Source organism: Barbus barbus (assembly GCF_936440315.1).
Source record: "Barbus barbus genome assembly, chromosome: 43".
Lineage (NCBI taxonomy): Eukaryota > Metazoa > Chordata > Actinopteri > Cypriniformes > Cyprinidae > Barbus > Barbus barbus.
Genome location: NC_136721.1, coordinates 22,242,287 through 22,269,992, shown reverse-complemented (window position 1 = coordinate 22,269,992; position 27,706 = coordinate 22,242,287). Strand labels below are relative to the sequence as shown.

Sequence of the window (27,706 nt, the reverse complement as noted above, 5' to 3'; positions counted from 1 at the left end):
TGTTTTTTGCATCGTATTCTAAATGCAAAACAACCGATTGATTTGCCTAATGCTGCCTTTAAGTCATGACTGAATAATCATATTTAGGTGATTCCTCAGTTAGGGGGATTTTTCTGTGCCCTAAGATGATTTCATAAGGAAAACAGGATTATATTCATTAATGTTTCTATTTTATGTTATTTATTTGGCAGTAATTCGGTTTTTAATGGATAGAGTGCAGTGGTTATATTATAAAAAAATATATATTTATCTATAATATATCTATAATATTATAGACGTATCAATAATATTAATTTATATATATTTATTCATTTTTAATACTGTTAATAACTGTAAATTTGAATAAAATAGATTTAGAATAAATTTGGTGTTTATGTTTAAAATTTGTGTTTTTTATAACCAAGAATCAGTGTTATTTTAGTATTATTATTTTGAATTAGATTTTATATTGATATTTGTTTACAGTTTTTTCTTTTAAAATTTTTATTCTTTTTATTTTTTAAGATTTATGTGCTTTTGTCATTTTTCTTATTTTTTTTAAACATATTTCTATTAATTTTATTTCAGTTTTAATTTGAGTAATTTTATATTTTGAATTAGATTTTATATTTCAATTTACATTTGTACTTTTTTTATTTTTTGTGTTTTTTTAAGTTTGAGTAATTTTATGTTCTTTTGTCTTTTTTATTAGGTTTTTCAATTTCTATTTAGCTTTTATTTCAGTTTCAGGTTTTGTAATTTTATATTTTTATTTTATTTTATTGTAATATTTATTTTAATATTTTTAATATTTTTTATGTATTTTCATTTACATTTTGGTCATTTTGTTATGTGCTTTTGTCATTTTTATTATTATTTTTATATATATTTCAATTTAGCTTTTATTTATTTTATTTCAGTTTTAGGTTTAGTAACTTTAGTACTTAAACTTATTGTTTCAGTTATATATTCAGAAATTTATTCGTTTACAATTAAGTTTAACTTTTCCATATTTATGGTATTATGCTATTTCCATATTTATTTCATTTCAATGTAATTTTAATGAATGAATTTTATTTTTAGTTAACAAAACACAGGCCCCAATTTGGCCGTCATCACCATCACAGCAAACATTTTAGAAAACGACTGACTTTTTACAAAAAAAAGCTTAAATTTGAATATTGTATCATATTAAATTATGCTAAATTAAATGATATTATTCCTTGCCCTTTATTTTGTTGCACTAGTGCTAAAAACTCTTCCTGTCTTTCTGTTCCTGAAATTGAAATGCTTTTTCCTACAATAGTTTGACTAAATATCGACTTAGAAGGACTTGAAGGCAGCATTGGCTTCTGAAGCGATGATGTCACCGTGCGACTCAGATTCCGCAGGGGATGATGTCACGCAGTGACTTGGATTCTGGAAGCATCAGTGGAATTGTTTATATCTTTCGGCTCCTTTTTCCTCCTCCTCACTCAGGCGATGAAATCCACTCTGCCTCTCTTTCTCTCTCTCTCTCTGTCAGTCTGTCTGTCTCTCTCTCTCTTGTTTATGCTTGGTTGTTTGCGTTTACCATGGTTTCACTGTCTCACGTTTTCAGATCCGTGCAAACACAATTACGCACTCAACACACGGGGCGCCAGTCGAAGGCACCCTGCGGTGACAGATCAAATAAAAACGGGTGCTCAAACACACAGGTTTATCCGGAGTAATGCGATTACACGCACACAAACTCTCAGAAACAATGTCTTCTATTTACACACACGCTGACATGTGACTTTCTGATAAAGTCAGACCAGATTCACCTTCCCTTCAGGAAGGCCGTCCGCGTGTTTCCGCATGTGCGAGCTGAGATTCGGACTTTTGAATGACTTTGCAAGATAACAGACACAAAACACAGCAGATAACGGAGCAAATCCCGCTTTCCCATGTCCCTGTGCAAATCTCACATATTTTTTATCTCTTCAAAGGATTGATGGTCAGTGAACAAAAAAACAGATTTATCGTTTCCTATTTTGGGCCATTCATGCGTCAAACAGGAAGGTTCATCATGCTGACAGAGCTCTATGAAGCCTATTGTCCATATTTTTAGCATATACTCAACAGTGATGGCTGAATCAGATCACAGTTGAAGGATGTTATAGACACACATGATTAAAAATAGAGGAATAAACTCTATCTATCTATCTATCTATAGAACATATGAAGGTCTTTGACACTTTCATTGTCTTCATTTGTGCTCCCGGCGTATTTATAATATATGTGTTTATATGATTTGATGTACACTACTCTTTGAAGGCTTGAGGTCAGAATAAAATGAAGGCTTATATTCAGCAAGAATGCATTAAATTGATCAAAACTTGATATAATGTTACAAAAGATTTCTATTTTGAATAAGCACTGTTCTTTTGAACATTCGATTCATCAGAGAATCCTAAAAATGGTTTTCACAACTGTTTTCAATGTTGATAATAATAATAATAAATGTTTCTTAAACAGCGAATCAGCTTGAATGATTTGAATGGCATGAGTTATGATGCTGAAAATTCTGCTTTGCATCACAGGAATAAATTACATTTATTTTTTTATTTTATTCTGACCTTCATTTTATTCTGACCTTTTTTTTATTTATTGTTTTTTCTGTATTTTTAATCAAATAAATGCAGCCTTGGTGAATATAAGGGCCTTTTTCAAAAACATTTCAAAAATCTTACTGACCTCAAACTTTAGTGGTAGTGTTTTAGAGCATTGTTATTGAAGAGGTTGGATTTGTTTTAATAATGTATGTTATTTTTTGCTGGCGACTCTAGTAGACTGTAATTTACACACTAGAGCATGTCACATACTTATTTATTATGTAAGACTATAATAATCAGAGAACATTCTGAAGAATAATATCAGTGTCTGTGAGTGTGTATGTGTGTTTGTCCTATAGTGTACAAATGTTTTTATTGTATATTTTTGTATTAAAGTGTGTTTGTAGAGTGATGGAGTGTGTGCGAGTGTGTGTGTGTGTTTGTATAGTTATGCGTGAGTGTGTGTGTATTTAATTAGGGTTTATTCTTTGCTGCAGTCTGCCCAGTCTCTCTATTATAATAAAGAAATCATGAAGAGGACTCTCGGTCGGCCTACGTATGCTTTCGAGGCCAGGCAATATGTCGTAAGTGTGTGAGAGGAGGCAAGAGTGTGTGGGTTTACTTAGACATACTTAGATTATACAAATTTATCCATAAAAGTGAGCAAAATGTGACAAAAACCTCTTTTTGGGGACACATTCCTTTCAAAAAATAAGTAAATGATGTATATGATTTTTAAATATATAATTACAATATTTTAAAATCAATTTTATTAAATTATTATAATTATTTTACTGTTTGGGTTATTTATAAATACGGTTAACAGACTTAACCTCATTTAGTGTTTGTTTGTTTTTTAATTAGTGTGATATTATTAAAAAAATCAGATTTTTTTTTTAATTCGTATCTCTTTGAATTCTTCCCATGAATGAGGTTAATGTCTGATATTCTGCATTAAAATCTATTTGTAATTGAGAGAAGTTACATCATCATCAACTGACTCTCTCTTTGGCTCTTCTGCTTTTGACCCCGCCTCCCATGTGCAACCCCAGTAGCCTGGCTCCGCCCCTGCGCTCTGGCAGCATATCAGCTTGTGTGGGAGGGGTTAATTCTCAAAGTGTCACGAGTGCGACTTCTGAATGCGATCCTTGTGCATTCACGATCATCTTTCACCCTTCTGGTGTTCGTAACACTTTCTCACACACAAAGATGCGTTCAGAATTCACCCCTTTTGGTGTCATTTCGCTGCTTTGATATATTGGATGTTTATCTCTATATGTACATCACGTTCACACAAAAAGTCCCGTCTGTATTCACTATCTAAGTCTTTAAACATGTTACGTCTTGTCAGTGCATTTATACATTTGTCAAAACCTCAGAAAATAGCTCCATAATTTGAGCACCCTAAAATATGAAGAAGTCCAGAGAAAAATCTTCACAGAAATAGTTTTCACGAAATCAGAGGTTGTTGCTCTTTTTTCATAATCAGGTTGCTGTACTCCAAAGTGCAGTCAATAAATAAACTAACTAACTATTTTTATATATTTTAATTCATTTTTATTATTTTGTTTTTATATTCTATGTGTTGTTTTTTATTTGCATAGGTAATTATACATGTGTATTTTATATTTTTATTATTTATATATTTTTATGATTATAAAATAACGTTTTTTGCATGATCACCATGCTTTTTCCAAAGTCCACAAAATAAATATAGAAATTAATATACTTCCTAATTTTCATGTATTTTGCATATTTTAATATATATATATATATATATATATATATATATATATATATATATATATATATATATATTTTTTTTTTTTTTTTTTTTAAATTCTATATTCTGTATATTGCATAATCATACTTTTTTTTTAATTATCTTGACATTTTATTATGTTTAATATTTTGTTTTTAAATGATATATTAAAATTTTTTATTTGCATAGTTATGTCTCATTTTATGTCATGTTTTTTTTGTTTAAATAATCTCTTATGATTATAATAATCATTTAGTAATCTCAAGTGTTCAGTCAAAACTAGTTGTTCACTTCACATTTTTACCACACTTCTACTTTTCCTCCATGAATTGCTTTGTTTTGAGATCTCCTCTCAGGTACGATTACCCAGAATCCTCTCTGGTGTGGTGGCTGCCTCAAAAACAAGCCCATTTATTGAGAATATTTTCATTTTTGTTTCTCTTTCTCTTTCCTCTGTCTTCTCTCTTGTACACCCATCCCTGATGTGTTCTGTTTATTGGCTGACTGTTGCTTTAGGACTGATGATGTCATCCTCATGTGACCCTGTAACACTGTGTGTAATAACTGGTTCATTGGTACCTGCTGAAGTTCATTGCATCAGAAAGAAATTCCTGATGGATAAAATCAAATTGCATCCTATTTTTTCTCCTTGTATGCAAATGCATCAAGCTACAGCAGTAAAGCAGTTTTGTTGCTAAAAATTGCAACATTACAATATTGAATTGATCAACTTAACCTTAAAGAGACAGTCAACCCAAAATGAACATTCTGTCATATCATTCCAAACCGTATGCATTTCTCTGAAGAATGTTGGTAGCAAAGAGTTTTGGTTCCCATTGACTCCCATAGTGTTTTAGTCCATATAATGGAAGTCAATGGGAACAAAAACCATTTGGTTACCAACATTCTTCATAATACCTTCTTTTGTGTTCCACAGAAGAAAGAAATGCATTCAGGTCTTGAATGACATGAAGGGTAAGTAAACGATGACAGAATTTAAATTTTTTAGTGGACTGTCCCTTTAAATGTTAAGAACATTCTGGAATATTTCAAGGTTCTGGAATATAAATGCGCATAGAAGGCCTGTACTTCCTCTAATGTGACATTTTCTCTGTTCAAGTGCCAAAGTGAGGCTTTCAGCTTAATTTCCCATGGCTCTGCCAGCAGAAATCTGTCTTATGACGAAGCACAAAATACTGACGGCTGCCCAAAAGCGAACTGTGATGTAGTGAGCTTCATCAATGTCATCATAAGGCATAAATACACCTGCATGCGTGTGTATGATGTGTACAGCGGTCTGATGTTGCTCCCTCTGATGTTTTCTCTCTTCTCTCGGTTCATTCCCTCGATCGCTCTCTCTTTTCGTCCGTGAGAAGCTCTCTCTAAAGCTGGTAAGCATGACCTCAGTAGCATGTCGGTAGCGGCATGACCGTAGCATGTCCGTCGCTGTAGTAACACATGGTCCTTTAACATCACTTTGTTCCTTTGTGTTCAACCCTTATGGTTATTTTTGTTTACAAGGATAGTTCACCCAAAAATGAAAATTTGCTTTTAATTTACTCACCCTCAGGTAATCCATGATTTTTTTTTTTTCCAGTAGAACAGTAAAGAAGATTTTTAGCTGAAAATGTGGTCCTTGGTGATTCATAAAATGCAAATCAATGGCTAGTGGCACCATAGATATATATACATAGATTCCTCATTAGCAACTGTTTCTATGGGCTGCTATACTTAAGCCTTATTGTAGCGGTCAATTTGACGTCATTCACCATAGTAATCTGAATATTCAAAAGATGCCACAATCCTGCACATCCGATGGTCTGCCAACCCAACGGCTTTGTGCGAACCTACAGTATGGTGAATGACGTCAAGTGGACCGTTCCAAGATGGCGGCTGCAACCACGTGCCTGGAGCAGTCAAACAGGGCGACTATATGAGTGGCACTGTGAGAGTAAAAGAAAAGAAGCATATCAGGCAATGTAGAATTAATCCCTGTGCCTCCTGATGACATATTGAGGTCTTATGAAGCAAAACGATCAGTCTGTGCAAGAAACTGAACTTTATTTACAATATTAATACCTGTAATCAGAGCCTCAGGCAAACGCTACAGAGTGATCCAGTTTGCGAACGAATCATTCTTTTGAACTGATTCTTTTTAGTGAACTGAATAGACCAGTTCACCAAATTGTACTGAACCGTCTGAAACAGTTCACGACTCGAGCAGCACAGATCTACAAGTTACTCAATCAAAACTCACTTTTAGACTCAGAACGAGCCAAAATATCAGTGTATATAATCCTATAATGCTGGTTTTTGGCAGCTCATCTTGACTCGGACCGAAGACCAATGAGCCGCTGATATGAATTAGAGGTAATAATGTTCAGTTTCTTGCACAGACCAATCGTTTCGCTACATAAGACCTCAATATATCGTCAGGAGCCACGGGTATTAATTTGGTCTTGCCTGTCTATGCTTTTTTGACTCTCAAAGTCATTGACTTGCATTTTATGATTTACCAAGGACCACTGTTTCAGCTAAAAATCGTCTTTACTGTTCTACCAAAAATATATATATAAATAAAAAATTATAATAATAATTTGCCTACATCTTGGATGGCCTGAGGGTGAGTAAATGAACAGCACATTTTCACTTTTGGGTGAACTATCCCTTTAACAATTCTTTTGGTATTGTTTTGTTATATAATTTGACCTTTGTGTGTATTTAAGTTCAAAACCATGTTGTTTTCTGATTTATCTTTTTGTTGATGTCTGTTTTGTTTTGTCTTGTTGCCGTGGTGACTGTCCCTCTGTGTAGCTCTCACTCAATGCCCACGTGCGGAACCTTATTGAGGTGATCTGAAACCCGTTTTTTTTTTTTGTCCCTGTGTTTATTTATCTGTCCCTGATTCGGTCTCTATATGTTTCAAACAACTTGATTCATTTGATCCCTAACCAGATGTGTGGCATAATATGCTGAAATGTCATTTTGAATGTAGTTATAGTGTAAGTTAAAGGGATAGTTCACATGCTAAACATGTAGTCTTTATTTTATGTCATCCTAAACATTTGGCTTGATTTTTTTTCTTCTTCTGTGGAACATGCTTAATTTTACATTTCAATTTCATTGTATGGAAAAGAGCGGCATGCAAATTTAGCAAAATATCTTATTTCATGTTTTACTGAAGAAATTAAGTCAAATTGGTTTTGAATGACATGGTGAAAAAATTATATAAAATAAATTATTATAATTATCAGTGATTAGAATAGATCAAATATCTTAACCGATCACAGTGTGTCTTGCTATTTTAGCCCAGCCCAATTTTTTTATTTTTTTACATGTGATTATTGAATCACTGATGGTGTAGTGTGATTTATAGTTGACTATTATACTGCAGGTAATGTTTGGCTATATTTAAACATCAATCTGTTTATAGATAATTGTATTTTGATCCATATCATTTCTTTAAGTTGATTTCTGAGATTTATTTTAGATCTATTTTTATTAGTAAAGAATCAAAATATTACATAATTAACATTTTATTTTAACAATTTGTCTTTGTTTTCAAGAGGGTGAGTACAACAGTGAGTGTAGCATGTATATTTTGCTTGTGTAGATCTTGATTATTAATTTTTATTAAGTTTGCCTGGACTGATTTTGTGGTTTTATTTAACTGTATTTTGAGTGACAGTGCAATGCATGCTCAGAAAAATCTGGTTGTTTTTTGTTGCATGACAGTATGGGGATGTGGAAGAAGGGGTAAGGTTGATGTGCCTGCCTTGTGACCTTTGACCTTTTAGCATTTGCACTGACAGATAGATACAGTCATCCACCTATTCAGTCCAAACTCAAATTCTAGAATAATATCAGGATGCCGATCATTTAGAGGCCATTTATGTGTGTATCAAATATGATACAGTAGACTTCATAGGGTTAAAAATCATTGCAGCAGGTTTAACCTCTCCAGATTCACAGCTTTTTATGACTAATTACTGAACTAATGTGGAAAAAGCAGTAGCTGAAGTTTTCAGAGGATCGATACATTAATGTAGACAGGAACAGGATGTTGAAGCGAGCGAGAAAGAGGGCACATGAGGACAGATGCAAACCATCAGAATCAGATTTCAAAGATGAGTGAGCAAGATAACAGTTTATTTGATGAAAACTGTTTAATCAATGTTGATGTTGGCATTGGACTGAATAGGTTAATCATAGATCTTAGATTTAATTGTCTCATCTGGTTTGCCTTTGATAAACACTTGATTTGAAAGCTGATTGGCTCCTTTCCAAAGGCAGATAGCCAACCAGATGACAGGAACAGAAGATTCTTTAATAGTCCATTGATGTGATTGGATGTGTCCTGGTTTGACCCGCCCCATCTATACATATGCATATTAAGTTTATATATTGGCAGATTCTAACAGGACAGTGTCAGTTTGATACTCACTGTTTGTCTGTCATCCTCTCAGGGTTCGAATCCTGAGGACTTCAGTCATCTTCCTCCAGAGCAGAGAAGGAAGAAGCTTCAGGCGAAGATTGACGACATCAATAAAGACATACAGAAAGAGATGGACCAGAGGTGCACAGACACAGACAAACACACACAAATACAAACACAAACTTGTATATCCTGTCATACGCTAGTCAAAAATCCCAATGGATACATAGTAATAAAGACGCTTTGGAAAAGAAAGATATAAAGATTTTAAGTTTGTCAGCTTATTTTATAAAGTATTATTTGATATTTTTATAGCAGATTGTACACTTTTTTTGCATTATTACTGCATACCAATTACTTTCTTACTTTTTGTTTTATTAAATTTTTTATGTTTAATGTGTTTATTTATTTACTTATTGTATTTATTTACATATTTATGTACTTATTTTATTTATTTGCATAGATTTGCAACATTTTTTAATATAATTAATTTATTAATTAACAATTTTATTTATGTTATTTATTCGTGTACATGCTTATTTATTATTTTACTTGTTTGCATACATATTTATATATTTCCTTTATTACTTTCATTTATGTAGTTCTTTTTCACTTTTTTGTTTTTTTACCTTCTTAATTGTATAATGTTAAATATTCTCATTTGAACAAAATTGCACGTATAATTAATGTTTATTAAAAAAAATAGGAATCCAACTGGAATTTGTTCCCAGTTGCATTTTTGCCAAAAGAAAATCAAATTTAAATAAATGATATAACTTTAGCCATCTTTAAGTTTCTAGCAGCATAACATTATAAAGTACAATATGAAATGAGTTTTGAAAAAGATATAAAATATTCAGTAGGATTATTTGATTCTGTCGGGATTCCGATTATGAAATTTCAGTAAAAATGCACTAAATAATCCTTTTGGAATATTTTTTTGACTAGGCCAGAGTTTGACGGGTTTTATTCAACAAAATGCATATATATATATTTTTCTCTGCAGAGATGCTTTGACCAAAATGAAGGAAGTGTACATAAAGAACCCACAGATGGGGGATCCCAACAGCGTGGACCCTCGGTTAGCAGAGATCGCCCATAATATTGAGAAACTGCAGGCGGAGGCTCAGAAATTTGAGGTGCGTGTCATTTAATACAGCACAGGCTTGGATGAGAGGTTCAGTTCAGTGGAAATGAGTTTGTGTGTGTGTGTGTGTGTGTGTTTTAGGGCTGGTTAGCGGAGGTCGAAGGAAGGATGCCAGTAAAGAGTGACCCTCCACGGAGGACGAGTGCCCTGTACGAGACCCAAAACAGCACACCACCCACCACCACCAACAACAACAACTGCGCACAGGATAGAGAGAGGTACACACTCTCACACACACAACATTATCAAATAAGATTAATATTATTGTTAATATTAACATAGACATACACTTACAGTCACAGTGCTTTGCAAACAGGTGCTATAGTTATTGTGCATGTGTGTGTGTGTGCGTGTGTGTGATGGAGCAGTCCGGATGGCAGTTATACAGAGGAGCCGAGTTCTGAGGTCCAGAGCGAGGTCCAGAGCAAAGTCCAGCCCGAAACGGCAGAGTCTGGAGATGAATTTGATGACCCAGATGAAGAAATGCTACCCACCATCGGCACCTGCAAAGCCCTCTACCAGTTTGAAGGTATTTCAAAGTATAAATGCATAATAAACAATACAAATAGCCTACATAATTAAACAGACATTTACAGCAAAAATATGGGCTCAATTTCAAAGCCTCACTGTCTGTTGTCAAATGCTTGTAAGTTAATGCATTAACTCATGTTAACTAATGGAACCTTATAGTATGGGTTAATAATTGATTTTTTAAGACATAAACACTTTTATTCATCAAGGACACATTAAATTGATCAAAAGTGACATTTAAAATATTACAAAAGATTTCCGTTTCAAAACATTGTTCTTTTGAACATTCTATTCATCAAATTATTCTGAAAAAAGGATCTTTGTTTTCACAAAAATATGAAGCGGCACAACCATTTTCAACATTAATAATAATAATAAGAAGAGGAAGAAAAGAAGAAGAAGAAATGTTTCTTGAGCAGTAAATCAGCATATTAGAATGATTTCTGAAGGATCATGTGACACTGAAGACTGGAGGAATGATGCTGAAAATTCAGCTTTGCAACACAGGAATAAATTACATTTCAAAATATATTTCAATAGAAAACACTTATTTTGAATTGTATTAATATTTCACAATATTTCTGATTTTACTGTATTTTTGATCAAATAAATGCAGGCTTGGTGAGGAGAAGAGCCTTCTTTTAAAAACATGAAATAATCTTACTGACCCCAAACTTTTAAACTGTAGTGTATATAGATATTTACATTATTTATTGATGGATTGATTGATTGAGTTTCTTCCAATTATCTCTGTAGGTGTTAATGAAGGCACCATCTCAGTAACGGAGGGTGAGCTCTTGTATGTAATAGAGGAAGATAAAGGTGACGGATGGACACGTGTTAGAAGAAACGAGGAAGAGGAGGGTTACGTCCCCACATCCTACGTCGAGGTCTTTCTGGACTCCAACGCCAAAGGTGCCATAACCTACATATGACCCAAAGCATTAGGTCCTGTGATCTCAGAAGTGTGTTTGTGTATGAACATTAAAGGAGACGGCTAGGGTGTGTGTGTGATCCTGAATCTCTCCAAGCCAACAATGTTTTAGACTGTTTTTGGTAAAGCAGACAGACTTTTTTCTGAAACTGAATGAGTAAATGATTGTATGTGTCTTAGCACATGATGGTTTTAGATATTAGCCCACCATAGTTTAATATGGCGGTAGTATCTTGTCATTTTGAGTAGCAGTGCATGTTAGATCACTCCAATTAAATGTACAGACAAATGCAACACACACACATAAGAGGAGACACATGCAAGTTTTTGTACTGTTTTCATATGTAAATTAACTTAAGGTCAAATTATGCTAGTGTTTTTCGCCGAAAAACCATTTTCATAACCACTAATAATAAACAGTTTACAAGTAGCATAAAAAAGTATAATTTCCTTTTCAAAAAATATATTTGTGAAAAGCCCATCATTTACTAATACGTGTTAGACAGAGACTGCCTTTTTGCTTCTTTATCTGTATTATTTGTTCACATTGTGTTCAATCTCAACACTTGTACTTGATAATCTTAAAAAGAAAAAATAACCCTGGAAAAAACATATGATACATTACAAAAACATAATATAAATGTGTAAAAGCATGATTAGTATGCGTCACACAATCATGTTTGGTGCTCCTGATCTTTATTCCTAAGAGCTGAGATGAAATATGGCGTGAATATGAACCTTTTCTGAATGTTTCCTCACAGATGTGTTTTCCTGGAGAAGGGTTTATCTTTCTGAGGGTGAGACACAGGGTACTATTTGAGTGCATTAACAGTGTGTGACTGAAGAGATCTAGAACTAATTGCTTTTGACATTTAACAGTTTAAGACTCCACAAGTGTGATTTCCTCTGAATGAAGGGTTGGAGTCTGACTTTTATTTCAGTTTAAATATGCATGAACCTACTTATGCCACCTTTAAGTTAGAATAGTCTGCTAAATGAGGTGCAAACACACACACAAAACCCAATACAAGTCACAAACCAACAGAGAGATAACCTTCATGCAAATCTTGACTGCTGAGAAAAACATACTAAAACTTAATCCGAGTGCTCTGTTTCTGCAAACCTGACTGTCTGAGTGAGTTTTTGGCAGTTTCTCACTGCATAAATGCATGTTTGAGTGTGTTTCAGGTCACATTTGTTCTTGAATTCAACCAAGAACTCTGAATTACTCTTGCCAACAAATCATGCATATTATAAATCATGCTACAAACAATCCTATGTGTTGTTTATTGTCATTTTCCAGTTTCATTTAAGCATATATGCCGTGTGTGTGTTTAGGGGTGCATTTAAATTGGCTTTTCACACTTATCATAGTTATTTTTAACCCTGGATTATCTTGTTCCATGTTTCACACGGTTAGTTTATCACGTGTTAACTGCTTTGTACGTTTGGCACTGTAGTTTTAAAATTACTACCGCAATTAAGAAATAGTTTTCAGTGGTTATTAATTTGTTCTTTGTGGTTATCATCGTTTCAATTGATTTAAATTGTGATTTACCTAAAACCAGGGAACTAAATAATGTATAACGGGAACAAGTTATTAAATAATGGGAAAGATTTCTATTTTTTTGTATGTTATGCGTGAATTGGAATAAAGCTGAAATACAAAATGTATTAGATGACAAATTTAAGCGTAAAAAAAACTTGAAATGTTGCCTTGACACTTTATAAAATAAGTCGCGAAAGCAAAAAATTCTAAAACTAAAAACTGAAATAAAAAAGAAAACAAAAACTAATAAAAATGACAAAAGCACATAGCAGAATTGCTAGAACTTTCCAATTAAAATAAAAATAATAGCTAATTGAAAATATGAATAAATACTATAATCGTATATAAATAAAACAGAAACAGCACTAGTGTAAAATGGAAATGAACTAAAACTAAAAAGAAGATAACCCAGGGTTAGTTATAGTTTGAAAAGCCTTTCATAGAGGGCATGAATCCATCCCTTCACCGAGTCTAACATGTTTTTTCTTTTGTTTTTCATATTTGTTTGTTTGCATGACTGCAGATTCGTAAAGTATGGAAGGAGGACTCAGTGGTGCAGGGCAAACAACAGCCACATGTGGGGAAAACTACAGCCTACCCTCCATGAACCGCCCTAGAACGAGACAGATGAGAGACAGACACAAAATAAAGAGAGGAACAGTGAAGGAAGAGGCTATAGAGACCTCTCGGCCTAAATTCTCCTGCTGTAGAGAGGAACTTTAACAGCGAATCAGAGAAATATTATGGCATTTAGATTTATTACCTGTCTTTTATTTTATAATGAGGTAAATATGATCTGCATATATCATTTTGCTTTACGGCTCTTCATCGCTGCTGAATGCTCCTAACGTTTCTTTCAGCCTATGCGAGTGAGTGTGTGTGTGAGTGGTTGTCTTTAACAGTCTTGTGTCCGATATGCTCACCTTTCCCAAACTAAAACCCTGGGAATGTGGTCTGTAAAAGGAGCTGAATTTTTGGTACCACAAACAGTGCTGCGTTCCATTCATATTCCTGCTATATATAGCTTGATGCTCAAAAGATGATGTACACTACTGCTTAACAGTTTGGAACAATTAAGATTTTTAATGTTTTGAAAGAAGCCTATTCTACTCACCAAGGCTGCATTTATTAAAATAGAAATACAGTAAATTCTGTAAAAAATTGTGGAATGTTTTTACAATTTAAAATAACTTTTGTTTTTAAGTATGTTTTAAAATGTGCTGAATTTTCAGCATCATTACTCCTTCAGAAATCATTCTAATATGCCGATTTGCTGCTCAATTATGATTGGTGCTCAGTTATTAATAATGGTTCTTATCATCATCAATGCAAAAAACAGTTTTTGCTGCTGAAACCGTGATTTTTAGTCAGGAATCTTTGATGAACAAAGTTCAAAAGACAGAAATGATTTGAAATAAAAAATATCTTTACTGTCACTTTTACATCAAACTTTTGAATGGTAGTGTATCAAGGTTTCAAAAGGCTAAAATATATTAAAATAGACAACATTTTAAATTTTAATGATATTTCACAATATTACTGTTTTTGCTGTATTTTTGATCAAATAATTCCAGCCTTGGTGAGCAGGAGAGACTTCTTTCGAAAACATTCTAAACTTTTAGTGTATAAAGAAACAAAATGGCAATGCAAGCATGTTTTACAGGTGTATGCGTATCAACAAATCATGTTTTACACAGCTAAAAACATTCATATATAAACTTGAAATCATTCATACATTTGTTTGTATGATGTGAAATGTCTTTAAGTGCCCTTCGATTGCACTTTTCCGAGTTGCAAGCTGTAATCTTTCTCGAGTTGAATGGAGCGCAGCATTAAAGTTCTTCATGATGTCACTCCTTCATCAGGCCACACCCCTTTAGACCCTTTGACTCCACCTCCCAAAGATAACAGCTGCTGGCCATTGGTTGCTCACACGGCTGTGGCACACCTCAGGGGCGGGGCTTCACTGGCCAATAGCATGTCTGCTTGCCCTGGCACCTCCTCTGTCTCCGCTCTTCCAGTGCAATTACTGTCTGTCTCTTTGCCATCTTATCCAACTCATTTTTATCTAATGTCCCTTCAGCGATTCACATTTTCATTCATTTCATCTATTAAGACTTTCCGCTTTACCTTAACCGTCCAATCATCATGCTCAAACACTGTTTTTGTTTGTCAGGAAAGGGATGGGCTATATTTACACTCATGAATATGCTAATGTCCTGTTGATATGGGTATGTATTTATTGTGACAGCTGTTTTGTTCATGTCTTCATGGTTTTACCCTGTGGAGCACCCAGCCGAGAACCTCGTGACCTCATTGGTTTCACCGGTTAAATATATATGTAATGGTTTAAATGTACTCTGAGCCAAATGTACAGGTTAACCAGACATTTAACATGCATCATGTGAGCTGTGAGCGTTTGTATGGCTCTCTTAACCTGAAGAATAGACTTAGAGGTTTTTAATTCAACTGATTTTTTCCCTTTTTGTTGTAATCACTGTGGTTTGGCGAAGGTTTTTTTTTGTGAAGAGATTATATTTTGTAATTTCATCATCTTCCACTGTTTACTCACCATCCCTGAGGCACATCATTTTAACTTTTCTTTTTATATATATATTTTGAATTCTCTCACACAATCATTTTAGGTCCAGGAGAGGTTTTAGATATTTTTTTTTATTATTATTATTGATTCCTAAGTAGGTTTGAAGCCCAAAACATCTACATCTCTACAGGCAGCATCATGGAAGTGAAAATTCATACATACCACAGACCTGCTATTTAATGCTGAATGCTTTTATTATGTTTAACAAAGCGCTTATTGATGAGTTATGACATTTTATGTTGAATGAATTGAGCAGCCTCTCAGAATAACTGACTCACTCGCTATTGATGAACCTGTAAATATAAAAATGTGTTATAAATAAGAAATGGTTTTGAAACATCTCACCATCTTGAAGAGGAAAACGTCATTTAACATGTCTTCCGAACATACACACTTTCTCAAGTGCTCTGTCTCTCTTTGAGAACAAAACAATTGCTAAACAACTTAATTTCAGCCTTTTCAGTATTGTTATACTAGGCCGGCTATCACCATATGACATATACATACACTCCTGTCAGTGACATGAATCATTTGCCCTCGGCCCTTACCTGCTCTATTTGGGGCTTCAAAACACCATTCCCGAATCAGAGAATTATAACTATATATATATACGTACAAGTCTATAAATAAGAGTGAAGTACCAATTCATGGTAAGAGTCTATTTTTAAATTTTGATTAATACAAATGTCCCTTTTTTTCTCTGCTTTGCTAAATGAATTAATCTTTTTTTTTTTGGTCTGGTTTGGTGGGCCTGCCAAATGTCTGTTTTGCACTTTTTTTTGTGTTCTATTTGTTATGCTTGTGTTTCAGAGCACTGAATACTTTGTATGTCTTAAATGTGCCAATTAAAGATAGGGAAAATCAATTAATTCTTGTCTCAGTGTTTTACTTTGTGTGTGTGTACATGCATAACCATATTTTGGGGACAATTTTGTACCAAAAAGTGAATTGAACCTGACAAAACCTCCTTTTGGGGAGGGTGTGAGTTAGGATTAGCTCATAAAATCTATAACTATATCTGTATATAAAAACGATAGAAGTCTATGCAATGTCCCCATTTAGATTACACTTAATTGTATATTAGCATTATTTCCTAGTTGTATCATTTTTACACAAAAATAATTAACACTGGCTGAAAACTCGTGTTAACTTTATAAACAAGTATTATTAATACAAAAACGCTTATAAGAATTCAGAACAAAATATGTATTAATTCGTTAATTTGAAATTTACTAATGTTAATGGCCAAAAAAAACATCGCAAACCATTAGCTCTTAACTTCCATGTAGTAGACAGTTTCATATGTTTATCATATATTTTAAAAAGTCAATGAATAATATTTAAAATCGCGTATTAAAACACAACATACACGACTTTTACGCTGCATGGGTTTGTGTTTACTTCCTGGGCAAGAGTCTGTGACGTATGTTGTTGCGTCGTTATGATTGGTCGACCTGTCGGATATGCAAATGAAACAAAATCAATGCGCGGCGCCTAAGTCTGGCAAAAATAACTTTATAAACACATAAATCCAAATAATATGCGTATAACGTATAAATATGTAAACATATCTACACAACAATATGTAATACATACCATAAGAATGAAGTAAGTTTTTCAAATTTTACAATTGTCACCGTCGTTGAACATTATGGGCAGCTACCGCCCTTTATATTCTCTGAGAACGTGCAAATTTTAACGTGTTGTATGAAAGGAGAGAAGGTTAGCACTCCCCTTGACAAGGATGGAAGAGGTCCTAGTGACCTTCAACACATATATGGTTAAGGCATTGCCACCTACTTCGTGGCATCTCTAACCAAGTTTTTTTCATGGTTTTGTCTCTCATTTTTCTCATGGTTTTGTTTTGTTCTGTTGCATGAGGTGAATGATTCATATCGCAGCTCAAAACCACACAGCATCCTCTCTCAGTGGTAAATTACGTCTTTAAAAAAATCACTATAAGTAAGAAACTATGCTAAAGTTTGATAAAAGACTATTATGAAGATTCTATGCTTCTAATATATTCGTGTGAATAAAACATTTGCACAGGCGATTTCCAACAAACCTTTTAATTTTTCATTGCACTGGCAATAAAAAAAAATTATATTCGGCGATGTTAAAGTTCCTCGGTATGATTATTTAGGTGCAATGTATAAAACGACCGAAAATAAAAGACTTGCCTTGTCATGTGGTTTAAGATACTTTTCTCAGCGCTGGGCAGGAGGATCTCAGAATCCCTTATATAGATGATTAGGGCTGACTTCCATTTGTATGTCAGATATCAATTTATTACATTTAAACTATTATACTTTACAAATCGGCCTAAGATTTAAATAAATACAGCTCAGGCTTTTGAGCCGCCGAGCGCCCCCTTGAGTACAGTACACTTCCAAGCCAATGAAACGATTGATAAAATATCGCGAGATTCACTTGAACTAACGAGCGGGATTAGATCAAATATCGCGAGATTCACTTGAACTAACGAGCGGGAGTTGTAAGATTTCCATTTTCAAACCACGGACGTATGAATTGACGATGCTTTTCTTTGTTTACTTTGGTTTGGCTCTTGTTAAAGTTCTGTAGCTTTTGATAATAGTTAATTGTGTGATAAACTACGATAAGAAACGATGGATTCAACAGAAGAGGATATTTCTGCTCGGGTTTTGCTGAGGAGGGTCCTTCACACAGAGTTTCCCAGATCTCCTGTAACCAGAAGGTGAATTAATCTCAAATGTCACTTAAATTTTATATACAAATAAAAATGCCCAATATGATTTCAGATTTTTTGCTTACTTTTAAATGGATTTAGGCGAACGCAGATAAAATATGCAAACAAACAGACACGTAAATATTTGTTCCAAGTTTATGAGTAACGGTTAAATACAAAAAATGGTATGAAGGGAAAGTTATTTTATCAATATAACGTTACTAGTTGTAAACAAAGCGCTCAAGTCTGTATTTGTATTCATTGTTACCTTTTAAAATGAATTAAAACCATCAGAGACACAACAATGCAAAACATCCATATAGAGAGAATTGTATTTTCTCTATTTGCGATATTATGTATTCTATAAAGTTTGTGTATTGCTTTTATTTGTGTGTGTAATATGTGTCTAACGTATATATTTCATATGTGTTTCAGTGCAACAAATGTACGGCGGAGTATGAGGCTAAAAAACACCCCTGGACTGGAGAGTCCTGGATCTGCCTTACGACACAGACTCAAGAAGAAGCTCCATGAGGTTTGTGTGGTGTTTAAATAAGCAATTTGATGTGTTGCAAATGCATATTGTACATCAGGGCTGTCAAACTCAGCTCCTGGAGCCTGCGACCCTCCAAGAACGGAGTTGGACACCCATTTTCTACAATGATTACATCCCTAATACATTTTTCTTTTGTTTCAGGGTGCCTCCTTGTCATCCCTCCCTTCACCTAAACGGCCGAGGTCAGCAGTGGCAAATATAAACCCTCCTGTCACGGCCCCGTCCCCAGTGTATGACGAGGACGTGACCACTCGTGGTCTGCTCAGGGGGATCATTCAGATGGGTGAGTCAACTCACTGCCAAGGTTTGAGAATGTACCAATAGTGTCAAGAAATGCACAGTTATGTGTATTATTATGTGTTTCAGAGACCGAAGCATCGTTGCTGATGTCGGGTCAGCCAGCATTTCAAGAATCAGAGCCGAACCCAGCCGAGTCCAGTGCTGGAGAGAGAACGTCAGTACCTCTTTAATCACATATGCTTGTAATCCTCCTCATGTTGTGTTCATGTGTCTGTGTTTTCCTCAGTGAAGGTCTGTCTGGAGTGGAGCTGTCTGATCTGACTCTGAACACTGAACCCCTGACACACGTGGTCAGAGGACTAAGCCGCAAGAAACCGCAGCGCGTCTTCAGTGTGTCAGCATTCGAGGAACAGTTTGATCAACTGCCAGGTGCTTCACCTGTTACACTCCTGTTATATTTGTTAGCAAGACTATCTGTGTTTGGAACTGAACTGGTGTATTGCATATGTTTTGGAATATCGCCACATAATTTGTCACATGTTCAAAGTCACTTAGTATCATCTAACCCCTTTTCTATATTCTCAGACAACACAGAGGACATCTCGCGTGTCTTTCATAAAGGTGATGTGTCTCAAGAGAAAGGAGATGCTTCTCAAGATTTAGATTTGTCTTCTGGCTCAAAAAGGTAATGCTTTGTCCATTATATCTCAGTAGACTGGCCTAGTTACTAAAACCGACATTAGAAAGTAAATATAATTACTAGCTTGTTGTTAAACTTATTAGGAACTGCAATATAATACATAGTAGGGCCGATAATGGTTAAACTCATAATCACAATTATTATTATTTTTTAATTATAATATTTATATGTATTTTTTTTAACTCTTTTTGGATTTCATCAGAATTATTGCACTTTCATATAAATACAACTCAAGAAAAGATCAACTCTTGTGGTTTATTTGACCTTGTTTATGTTCTAGATTAGATATACTTATCATCATAATACTCTCACACTCTTTACATTTAAAAACCAGTACAACAAGAATCTTCTCTCAAAAGCTTAACCAGCGAAATTCGTAATATTGACTCCCACATTTCCAAATTATGTTAAAACAACGCAAGTGCATTTATTCAGCAGTCACAATCGCAAAAAATATATTTGAATTTCATGTTTGGATTTGTTACGGTTCAGGTTTTCCATGTGAAAGAAAACAGACTTAAGCTCGCAGCTCCAACTTAAATGTTTGCAGGTGTTTTTAGATGATCAGTGCTTTGCACATTGTTGCCAGGTTGGGAAGACAAAAACACTGGGCTACATTTTTTCCATTTAGGAAAAAGCTTGCATACAATTTTGATTAAATAATGGAGAAAATATGATCATGATTAAAATATGATTTATCGTACTTTAAGATGTAAGGGACATGCTTCATTGAGGCATTTCTTTTGTGTGATTTAAAGTTTATTTTCTGTCAGTGGGCTCAACCTGACCTTGAAGACCCCATTTGTAGAGAAGCGCATTGAGAGGGTGGGTCTTCAGAGGAAGGTCTCCAATCGGAGGCTGCAGTCTGTGGATGCTTTTGATGAGGCCGTTCAGAGATGCTTGGAGCAGGGTCCTAACCAAGGTTTATATAAACTCTAAAATTTCACATAAATCCTATTTTCTCTGTATCTAAAATGGTTTCTCTCTCTCTCCTTTAGATCACTCTGTATTTCAGGATGGAAAAACTCTAGAAGATTCTTCCTGGCAGAAGTTCACTCTTGGCCTCAGTGATGTCACAGAGCTTTATGTCCAGCCTAAAAAAGATGACACAATGGGACATTCTGCAGAGAACGAGAGAGAACATGGGCTTGAGAGACCCAGTGAAATTCCTGACTCGGAACCTTTAATTCAAGATGAAAAAGATCATGAGATGGAATCACAGGATGAGGAAGAGGTGGTGCCTTCATCCCAAGATGATATTGTACATGCTCCAACAAAGGCGATGACTGAATCACTTCCTGAATCTCATGATATGGAGCTACAAGATGGAGAATTTTTGGAGGAAGTTGAGATTGGGAACGTTGTAGAAATTGAGGATGGGAACGTTGTGGAAATTGAGGATGAGAACATTGTGGAAATTGAGGATGAGAACGTTGTGGAAATTGAGGATGAGAACGTTGAGGAAGTCGAGGATGAGAACGTTGAGGATGAGAACGTTGAGGAAGTCGAGGATGAGAACGTTGAGGAAGTCGAGGATGAGAACGTTGAGGAAGTCGAGGATGAGAACGTTGAGGAAGTCGAGGATGAGAACGTTGAGGATGAGGAGGTTGTTGAAGCTGAACATGAAAATATTGACACCTCACAGTATCTAGTGCGAATAACTCGTAGAGCTCACCGCTCAGAGGGAGGAGGTGCTGTCTTGGGAATTCCAGGCACCACGAGAGTCACAAAGAGTTTTGGAGCTGGATTAAACCCCAGAGAGAAAGGTGAGGACAAAGACTGCCTGAGGTGACAAAATCACAAAGTTCTGAACTGAAATGAATTGCTAATTCAGTTTGTTTGTGGGCTAAAAACCTAATGTGTTTCTGCTCAGATCTTTTGGATTTTGTCGATGAGGGCAGAGAGAGTTTACAGGACATTCCGGATGAAGAAAGAGAACCACTGGGCAGCCCTGAGTTTCCTCGGCTCCACCCTGCAGCAGAGCTCAGCACACCAGAGCAGAGGTCACTGCAACATGAGGCTAGTCTGGCTGAAGAAGATGTGCCAGAGCTTGCTGAAGATGATGACGCCCAAGAAGAACTGAACCAATCAGAGGAGGAGGAGGAGCTGATGGACTCTGAACCAGCCAATCATCGCCCTGAATTCCCACAGGAAGAGGAGGAGGAGGAAGACGACGATGATGATGATGCTCTTAGTGCAGGTGACTCCCACATTCACATCCAGTTCGTCTTGGTAAATCAGTGCATTTGAGTCACTTCAATAAACTAATTTAACAACATCCAGTTATACATAGTAAATCAGTTCTTTTGACTTAATCATTTAATGGACTAGTTCAACAACAAACAATTATTTTTAGAAAGCCAGTTCATTTGAGTGAATCATTTCAATAAACTGGTTCAGCAACATTTTAGAAAATCGATTCATTTGAATTAATCATTTCAATGAACTAGTTCAAAAACCAATACATTAAAAATGTGCCCAAAATGAGTTCTACAAATTAAAAAGAACCATTTCAAAAGAATGATTGCTTGCAAATCATATATAACTAGGATAACTTGCATTTACTTTAGATTTTTGTTTTTTGTTTAGAATTGTCCATGAAAACTCCTGCTTTTATAAGACAGAAAAGAGTTTTCACAAGTCGTACTGCGCAGAGTATGCCAACAGTCCTTAAAGAAGTGAACACTGGGTAATTTACAACAACATTCTTCTTTCTGATGTCGATTTTACAGTCTTCCAATGCAAATCTAAAACCTATTTTTCTCAGTCCTGCCCCTCGGGTTGCCAAACGAGCCCCCAGACAGAAGCGTCAGACAGGGGTCAATGTTCTTCCTAAGAGTTACGTCATGAGCGTGTTTAAGCACTTCACCAAGACTAAGGTGGCCAGTGATGTCTACCCTGCCATTAATGAAATGTAAGCCCTCAGGGAACAATTATTTATCCTACTGCAGCATGAATATTTGAAGTTACTTCTCCTCCATTGGTTGTGTGTGCTTTTTTATTATTATTCCTCTTAGTCTTAAGAAGTACTTTGAACGACTAGCAGACGATCTGGAAGCGTATGCTGCTCATGCCAAACGTAAAACTATTGAGGTAGAAGATTTTGAGGTCCTCATGAGAAGGTAAATATTAAAAGGAATGGTTAAATTTACCCGTTTACCTTAGGCCATCCAAGATGTAGTAGAGTTTGTTTGTTTGTTCATCAGAACAGATTTGGAAAAATTTTGCACTTGTTCATCAGTGGATCCTCTGCAGTGAATGGGTGCCATCACAATGAGTGTCCAAACAGCTTATAAAACCAAAATAATTCACAAGTAATCCACACCACTCCAGTCCATTAGTTAACATCTTGTGAAGTGAAAAGCTGCGTATTTGTAAGCAACTAATCCATCATTAGGAAGTTTTTAAGGTTAAACTGTCACTTCTGGCCAAAATATGAGTCCATAATAACATCTCAAAATCCACTATTATACTTGTTTTGGACCGCTTTCGCTTGTAAACAGTGCTTAATCGGTGCACATTTCTCACATTCAGACGAGATGTGTTTTTCACCGGAGAAAGTAGCATTATGGATAGACTCTTTTTCACTTCAAGATATTAATTTATTGACTGGAGTCGTATGGATTGTGATGTTTTTGGGCTCTCATTCTGACGGCACCCATTCACTGTGGGTCATTCAGTATTCCTTTAAGATTTGGGTTGAATGACTTGTTTTTGTATACTTTTGCAAATTTGGCTGTTTATCATGTTCCAGTACTTGTTTCTCATATTTTTCTTAGGCAGGGCTTTGTGACGGACACCACGCCTGTGAATTTACTGATAGAGAAATATCTTCCAATGGAGTATCGGAAACTTCTCATCCCAGTGGCCACCAGCGGAAACAAAGTCATCCCAAAACAAAGAAGGTGAACATGCAGATGTGACATCCTCCTTAAACACTGCAGGTGGCACTGCATAATGTGATCTTGTAAATATGTTCAAAACAATAAATGTCTTGATTTGTAACTAAGGATTTGTGTAATATATATCTGCTATTTGTTTTATGCAGCACTACTTAAAAAAATATGCTTTCAGTTCTTTGTATTTTTAGCCATTTGTATTTATTTTTTTTTGTTTCAAAAGAAAACTTCACATCACTTCACTTCAAAACAAACAATAAAAACCACAAATTTAAATGAAAGTCCCTGTCTTATTGTGCATGATTCACCTGCACACAATATTCCAAGTTTTTCTTAAGCTTTCCTCAAAATAATTTGCCTCAGAAATGTTTATCCCATGGAGAAAATATAAACCACAAATATCAGCCTTTTAATTCTCTGTTGGAAATGACTTGAAATACGCTAGTTTGGAATAGCATACAAGAGTATTGTTTACTCCACACCATGCAGTATATACTAACTTATTCAGTGTATACTGAATGGCCTGCACCCCAGCAGAGTCGGAGCGGAACTCCTGTCGGACAACATCTCCAGGACGCTACGCTCCATCTGACCAGTAAGCCAATTCTCAAATAACTACTATGATGACTTTTGTTCTACCCACTTAAATTATAGAAGTACTTGCGTTGTCCAATCTATACAGACTGTGTCTGTTCCCCGAATAGCGAGGTCAAAATATAAATTTAATGCAGGATCTAGAAAAAAATCTGATCGTGATTAAACCAGAAAAACGCAAAATAAATTAACAAAAACTATTTTTAAAGCTTGGGCTCCTAAACATTAGATCACTCGCACCCAAAGCAGTTATTGTAAATGAAATGATCACCGATAATAATTTTGATGTAGGGCCTACTCTGCTTGGCTGAAACCAAATGAATATTTTGGTCTAAATGAGTCTACTCCACCAAGCTACTGTTATAAACATGAGCCCCGTCAGACCGGTCGTGGCGGCGGTGTGGCAACAATATATAGTGATATTCTCAATGCTACTCAGAAAACAGGATACAGGAGGTTTAACTCATTTGAAATACTTCTGCTTAATGTTACACTGTTAGATATGCAAAATAAATATCTCCTATCTCTTGCTCTGGCTACTGTGTATAGACCGCCAGGGCCATATACAGATTTCCTAAAAGAATTTGCAGATTTCCTCTCAGATCTATTAGTTAATGTTGATAAAGTGCTAATTGTCGGAGATTTTAACATTCACGTTGATAATACAAATGATGCGTTAGGACTTACGTTTACTGCCCTAATAAACTCTTTTGGAGTCAAGCAAAACGTCACCGGGCCCACTCATCGTTTTAATCATACGCTAGATTTAATTATATCGCATGGAATTGATCTTACCGATATAGATATCGTACCTCAAAGTGATGATGTTCCTGATCATTTCCTTGTATCGTGCATGCTGCCTATTACTGATATTAGTTATATGGCTCCACGTTATCGTTGCAGCCATCAAAGACAGATTCACAAATAACCTGCCTGATTTATCTCAACTGCTCTGTGTACCCATAAATACACATGAACTAGACGAAATAACTAGCAACATGGGCACTATCTTCTCTAACACATTAGAAGCTGTTGCCCCCCTCAAATTGAAAAATGTTAGAGTAAAACGTACTGCGCCATGGTACAACAGTTATACCCATTCTCTCAAGAAAGAAACTCGCAATCTTGAGCGCAAATGGAGAAAAACTAACTTAGAAGTTTTTAGAATTGCGTGGAAAAACAGTATGTCCAGCTATAGACAGGCTCTAAAAGCTGCCAGGGCAGAGCATATCCGCAAACTCATAGATAATAACCAAAACAATCCAAGGTTATTATTTAGCACAGTGGCTAGATTAACAAATAAACCGATGCCACCCGATCTAAATATTCCCTCACAGTTTAATAGTAATGATTTTATGAATTTCTTTACTGATAAAATAGATAACATCAGAAATACAATAACAAATGTATATTCTACTGCGTCTAGTATTTCAGCTTCATTCATCGCACCCAAAGAAAAACTGCAGTGCTTTACAAATATAGGACGGGAAGAGCTAAATAACCTTATCAGTGCATCTAAACCAACAACATGTTTATTAGATCCTGTACCCACTAAACTACTGAAAGAGTTGTTACCTGTAGCAGAAGAACCGCTTCTCAATATTATTAACTCATCGTTATCTTTAGGTCACGTCCCAAAACCATTCAAGCTGGCGGTTATTAAGCCTCTTATTAAGAAACCACAACTAGATTCAAATGAACTGGCAAAATACAGACCCATTTCAAATCTTCCGTTTATGTCTAAAATTTTAGAAAAAGTTGTGTCTGCTCAATTGTGCTGCTTCTTGCAAAAAAATTATCTCTATGAAGAATTTCAGTCAGGTTTCAGGCCTCACCATAGCACAGAAACTGCACTTGTTAAACTACTTGTTTCAGATCAAGGCTGCATCTCATTGCTACTATTACTTGATCTTAGTGCTGCGTTCGACACTATAGACCATGACATACTCCTATATCGATTACAAAACTATACTGGTATTCAAGAGCAGGCTTTAAGATGGTTTAGATCCTACCTGTCCGATCGCTACCACTTTGTACATTTAAAAGGAGAATCATCACAATTATCACCAGTAAAGTATGGAATACCACAAGGATCTGTCCTAGGTCCTCTGCTATTTTCAATATACATGTTGCCTCTTGGTAATATTATTTGAAAACACGGGATTCGTTTTCGTTGTTATGCTGATGATACTCAACTATATATCTCAACATGACCAGGTGAAACTTCTAAACTATCTAAGCTAATAGATTGTGTAAAAAATGTAAAAGATTGGATGACCAATAATTTCCTCCTATTAAAGACAGAGATATTACTTATTGGACCAAAAAACAGTACACAGAATCTCATGGATTACAATTTGCAACTAGACGGATGCACTGTCACGTCCTCTAAAGTCAAAAATCTGGGTGTTATATTATACAGCAATTTGTCCTTTGGAAACCATATTTCCCATGTTACAAAAACAGCATTCTTCCATCTTAGAAACATTGCCAAGCTTCGAAACATGCTACCTGTTTCTGATGCAGAAAAGCTAGTTCATGCATTCATGACCTCTAGACTGGACTATTGTAATGCACTGCTAGCTGGTTGTCCTGCATCTTCAGTAAACAAGCTACAGATAGTCCAAAATGCAGCGGCTAGAGTTCTTACCAGATCAAGAAAATATGATCATATTACCCCAATTTTACAGTCTCTGCACTGGCTACCTATTCAGTTCCGTATCATTTACAAAATATTATTACTTGCCTATAAGCTCCCAAATAGTTTAGCTCCTGCGTACCTAACTCGTCTTCTACCACGCTACAAGCAACCCGCTCCCTAAGGTCGCAAAACTCTGGACTTTTGGTAGTACCTAGGATAGCAAAGTCCACTAAAGGAGGTAGAGCTTTTTCACATTTGGCTCCCAAACTCTGGAATAGCCTTCCTGATAACGTTCGGGGTTCAGACACACTCTCTCTGTTTAAATCTAGATTAAAGACACATCTCTTTAGCCAAGCATTCACATAATGCATCTTATAATCTTGTACTGCAGTTATATCTGATCAAACATACATTTATTATTATTTAGCTTGGGTTGAACAAATAATTTTTGCTTAGATGGAACAGCAGCTACGCTAATTATGCCTCTCTTTGTTTCTCTGTTTCTGATTAACATCCCGTGGTAACTATAGGAATGACAGAAGCTTCAGTCTGGATCCAACCCTTAAATGATCTGAGATTACCGAACACCTGAGAAAAGATAATGCCCACCCCTCAGAGGACTTCGGAGGATGCCAACGCTCAGACAACATACAGAATTACCAAATTTTGCCATAAGTCAAACATGTTAAGGTTCTGCAATATATAAATATATTGTGGAAACTTAATTTCCTGTAGAGCAACGATTTGTATCGTCAAAAGCGCTATACAAATAAACTTGAATTGAATTGAACTTGAATTGAGTACACTTCCAGTTTTGTGTAAATCATGTTGCTTTATTTGTCACACTGTAAATG

The 27,706-nt window shown here is 35.3% G+C and overlaps 2 protein-coding genes across 14 annotated transcripts in view; both read left to right on the top strand.

The window, feature by feature from the left end:
- The window catches only part of LOC306862850 (formin-binding protein 1-like), a gene marked incomplete at its 3' end in the record, with an annotated part of 70,222 nt that extends 53,838 nt beyond the window's left edge, over window positions 1-16,384 (top strand). For 3 of the 13 annotated variants that reach the window (XM_079405876.1, XM_079405885.1, XM_079405875.1), the window contains exons 10-15: window positions 8,784-8,893; window positions 9,759-9,891; window positions 9,981-10,117; window positions 10,268-10,428; window positions 11,187-11,345; window positions 13,437-16,384. In XM_079405876.1, the coding sequence (XP_079262002.1) occupies window positions 8,784-8,893; window positions 9,759-9,891; window positions 9,981-10,117; window positions 10,268-10,428; window positions 11,187-11,345; window positions 13,437-13,444 (708 nt within the window). Of the gene's footprint in view, window positions 1-5,693; window positions 5,709-7,131; window positions 7,168-8,783; window positions 8,894-9,758; window positions 9,892-9,980; window positions 10,118-10,264; window positions 10,429-11,186; window positions 11,366-12,125; window positions 12,293-13,436 lie in introns of those variants that run through there. The other 10 variants (XM_079405882.1, XM_079405883.1, XM_079405874.1 and 7 more) reach the window with 9 other exon arrangements.
- Window positions 16,385-17,979: 1,595 nt separating this feature from the next.
- On the top strand, window positions 17,980-25,999 carry LOC306862818 (uncharacterized protein). Its single transcript, XM_079405831.1, has 14 exons — window positions 17,980-18,231; window positions 18,658-18,757; window positions 18,920-19,061; window positions 19,145-19,232; window positions 19,305-19,447; window positions 19,604-19,703; window positions 20,492-20,640; window positions 20,717-21,484; window positions 21,592-21,918; window positions 22,308-22,407; window positions 22,486-22,632; window positions 22,736-22,840; window positions 23,498-23,623; window positions 24,155-25,999. Exons 1-14 carry the CDS (start codon window positions 18,143-18,145, stop codon window positions 24,207-24,209), a joined length of 2,439 nt encoding a protein of 812 aa, XP_079261957.1. The 5' UTR covers window positions 17,980-18,142; the 3' UTR covers window positions 24,210-25,999.
- The last annotated feature ends 1,707 nt before the right edge of the window (window positions 26,000-27,706 follow it).

Coding starts and splice junctions, on each gene's coding strand:
- LOC306862818 (XM_079405831.1), top strand. CDS start 18,143: ATGGATTCAACAGAAGAGGATATTTCTGCTCGGGTTTTGCTGAGGAGG. Junction 19,062..19,144: donor CAGGGGGATCATTCAGATGG/GTGAGTCAACTC, acceptor TATGTGTTTCAG/AGACCGAAGCATCGTTGCTG. Junction 23,624..24,154: donor GTCATCCCAAAACAAAGAAG/GTGAACATGCAG, acceptor GCACCCCAGCAG/AGTCGGAGCGGAACTCCTGT.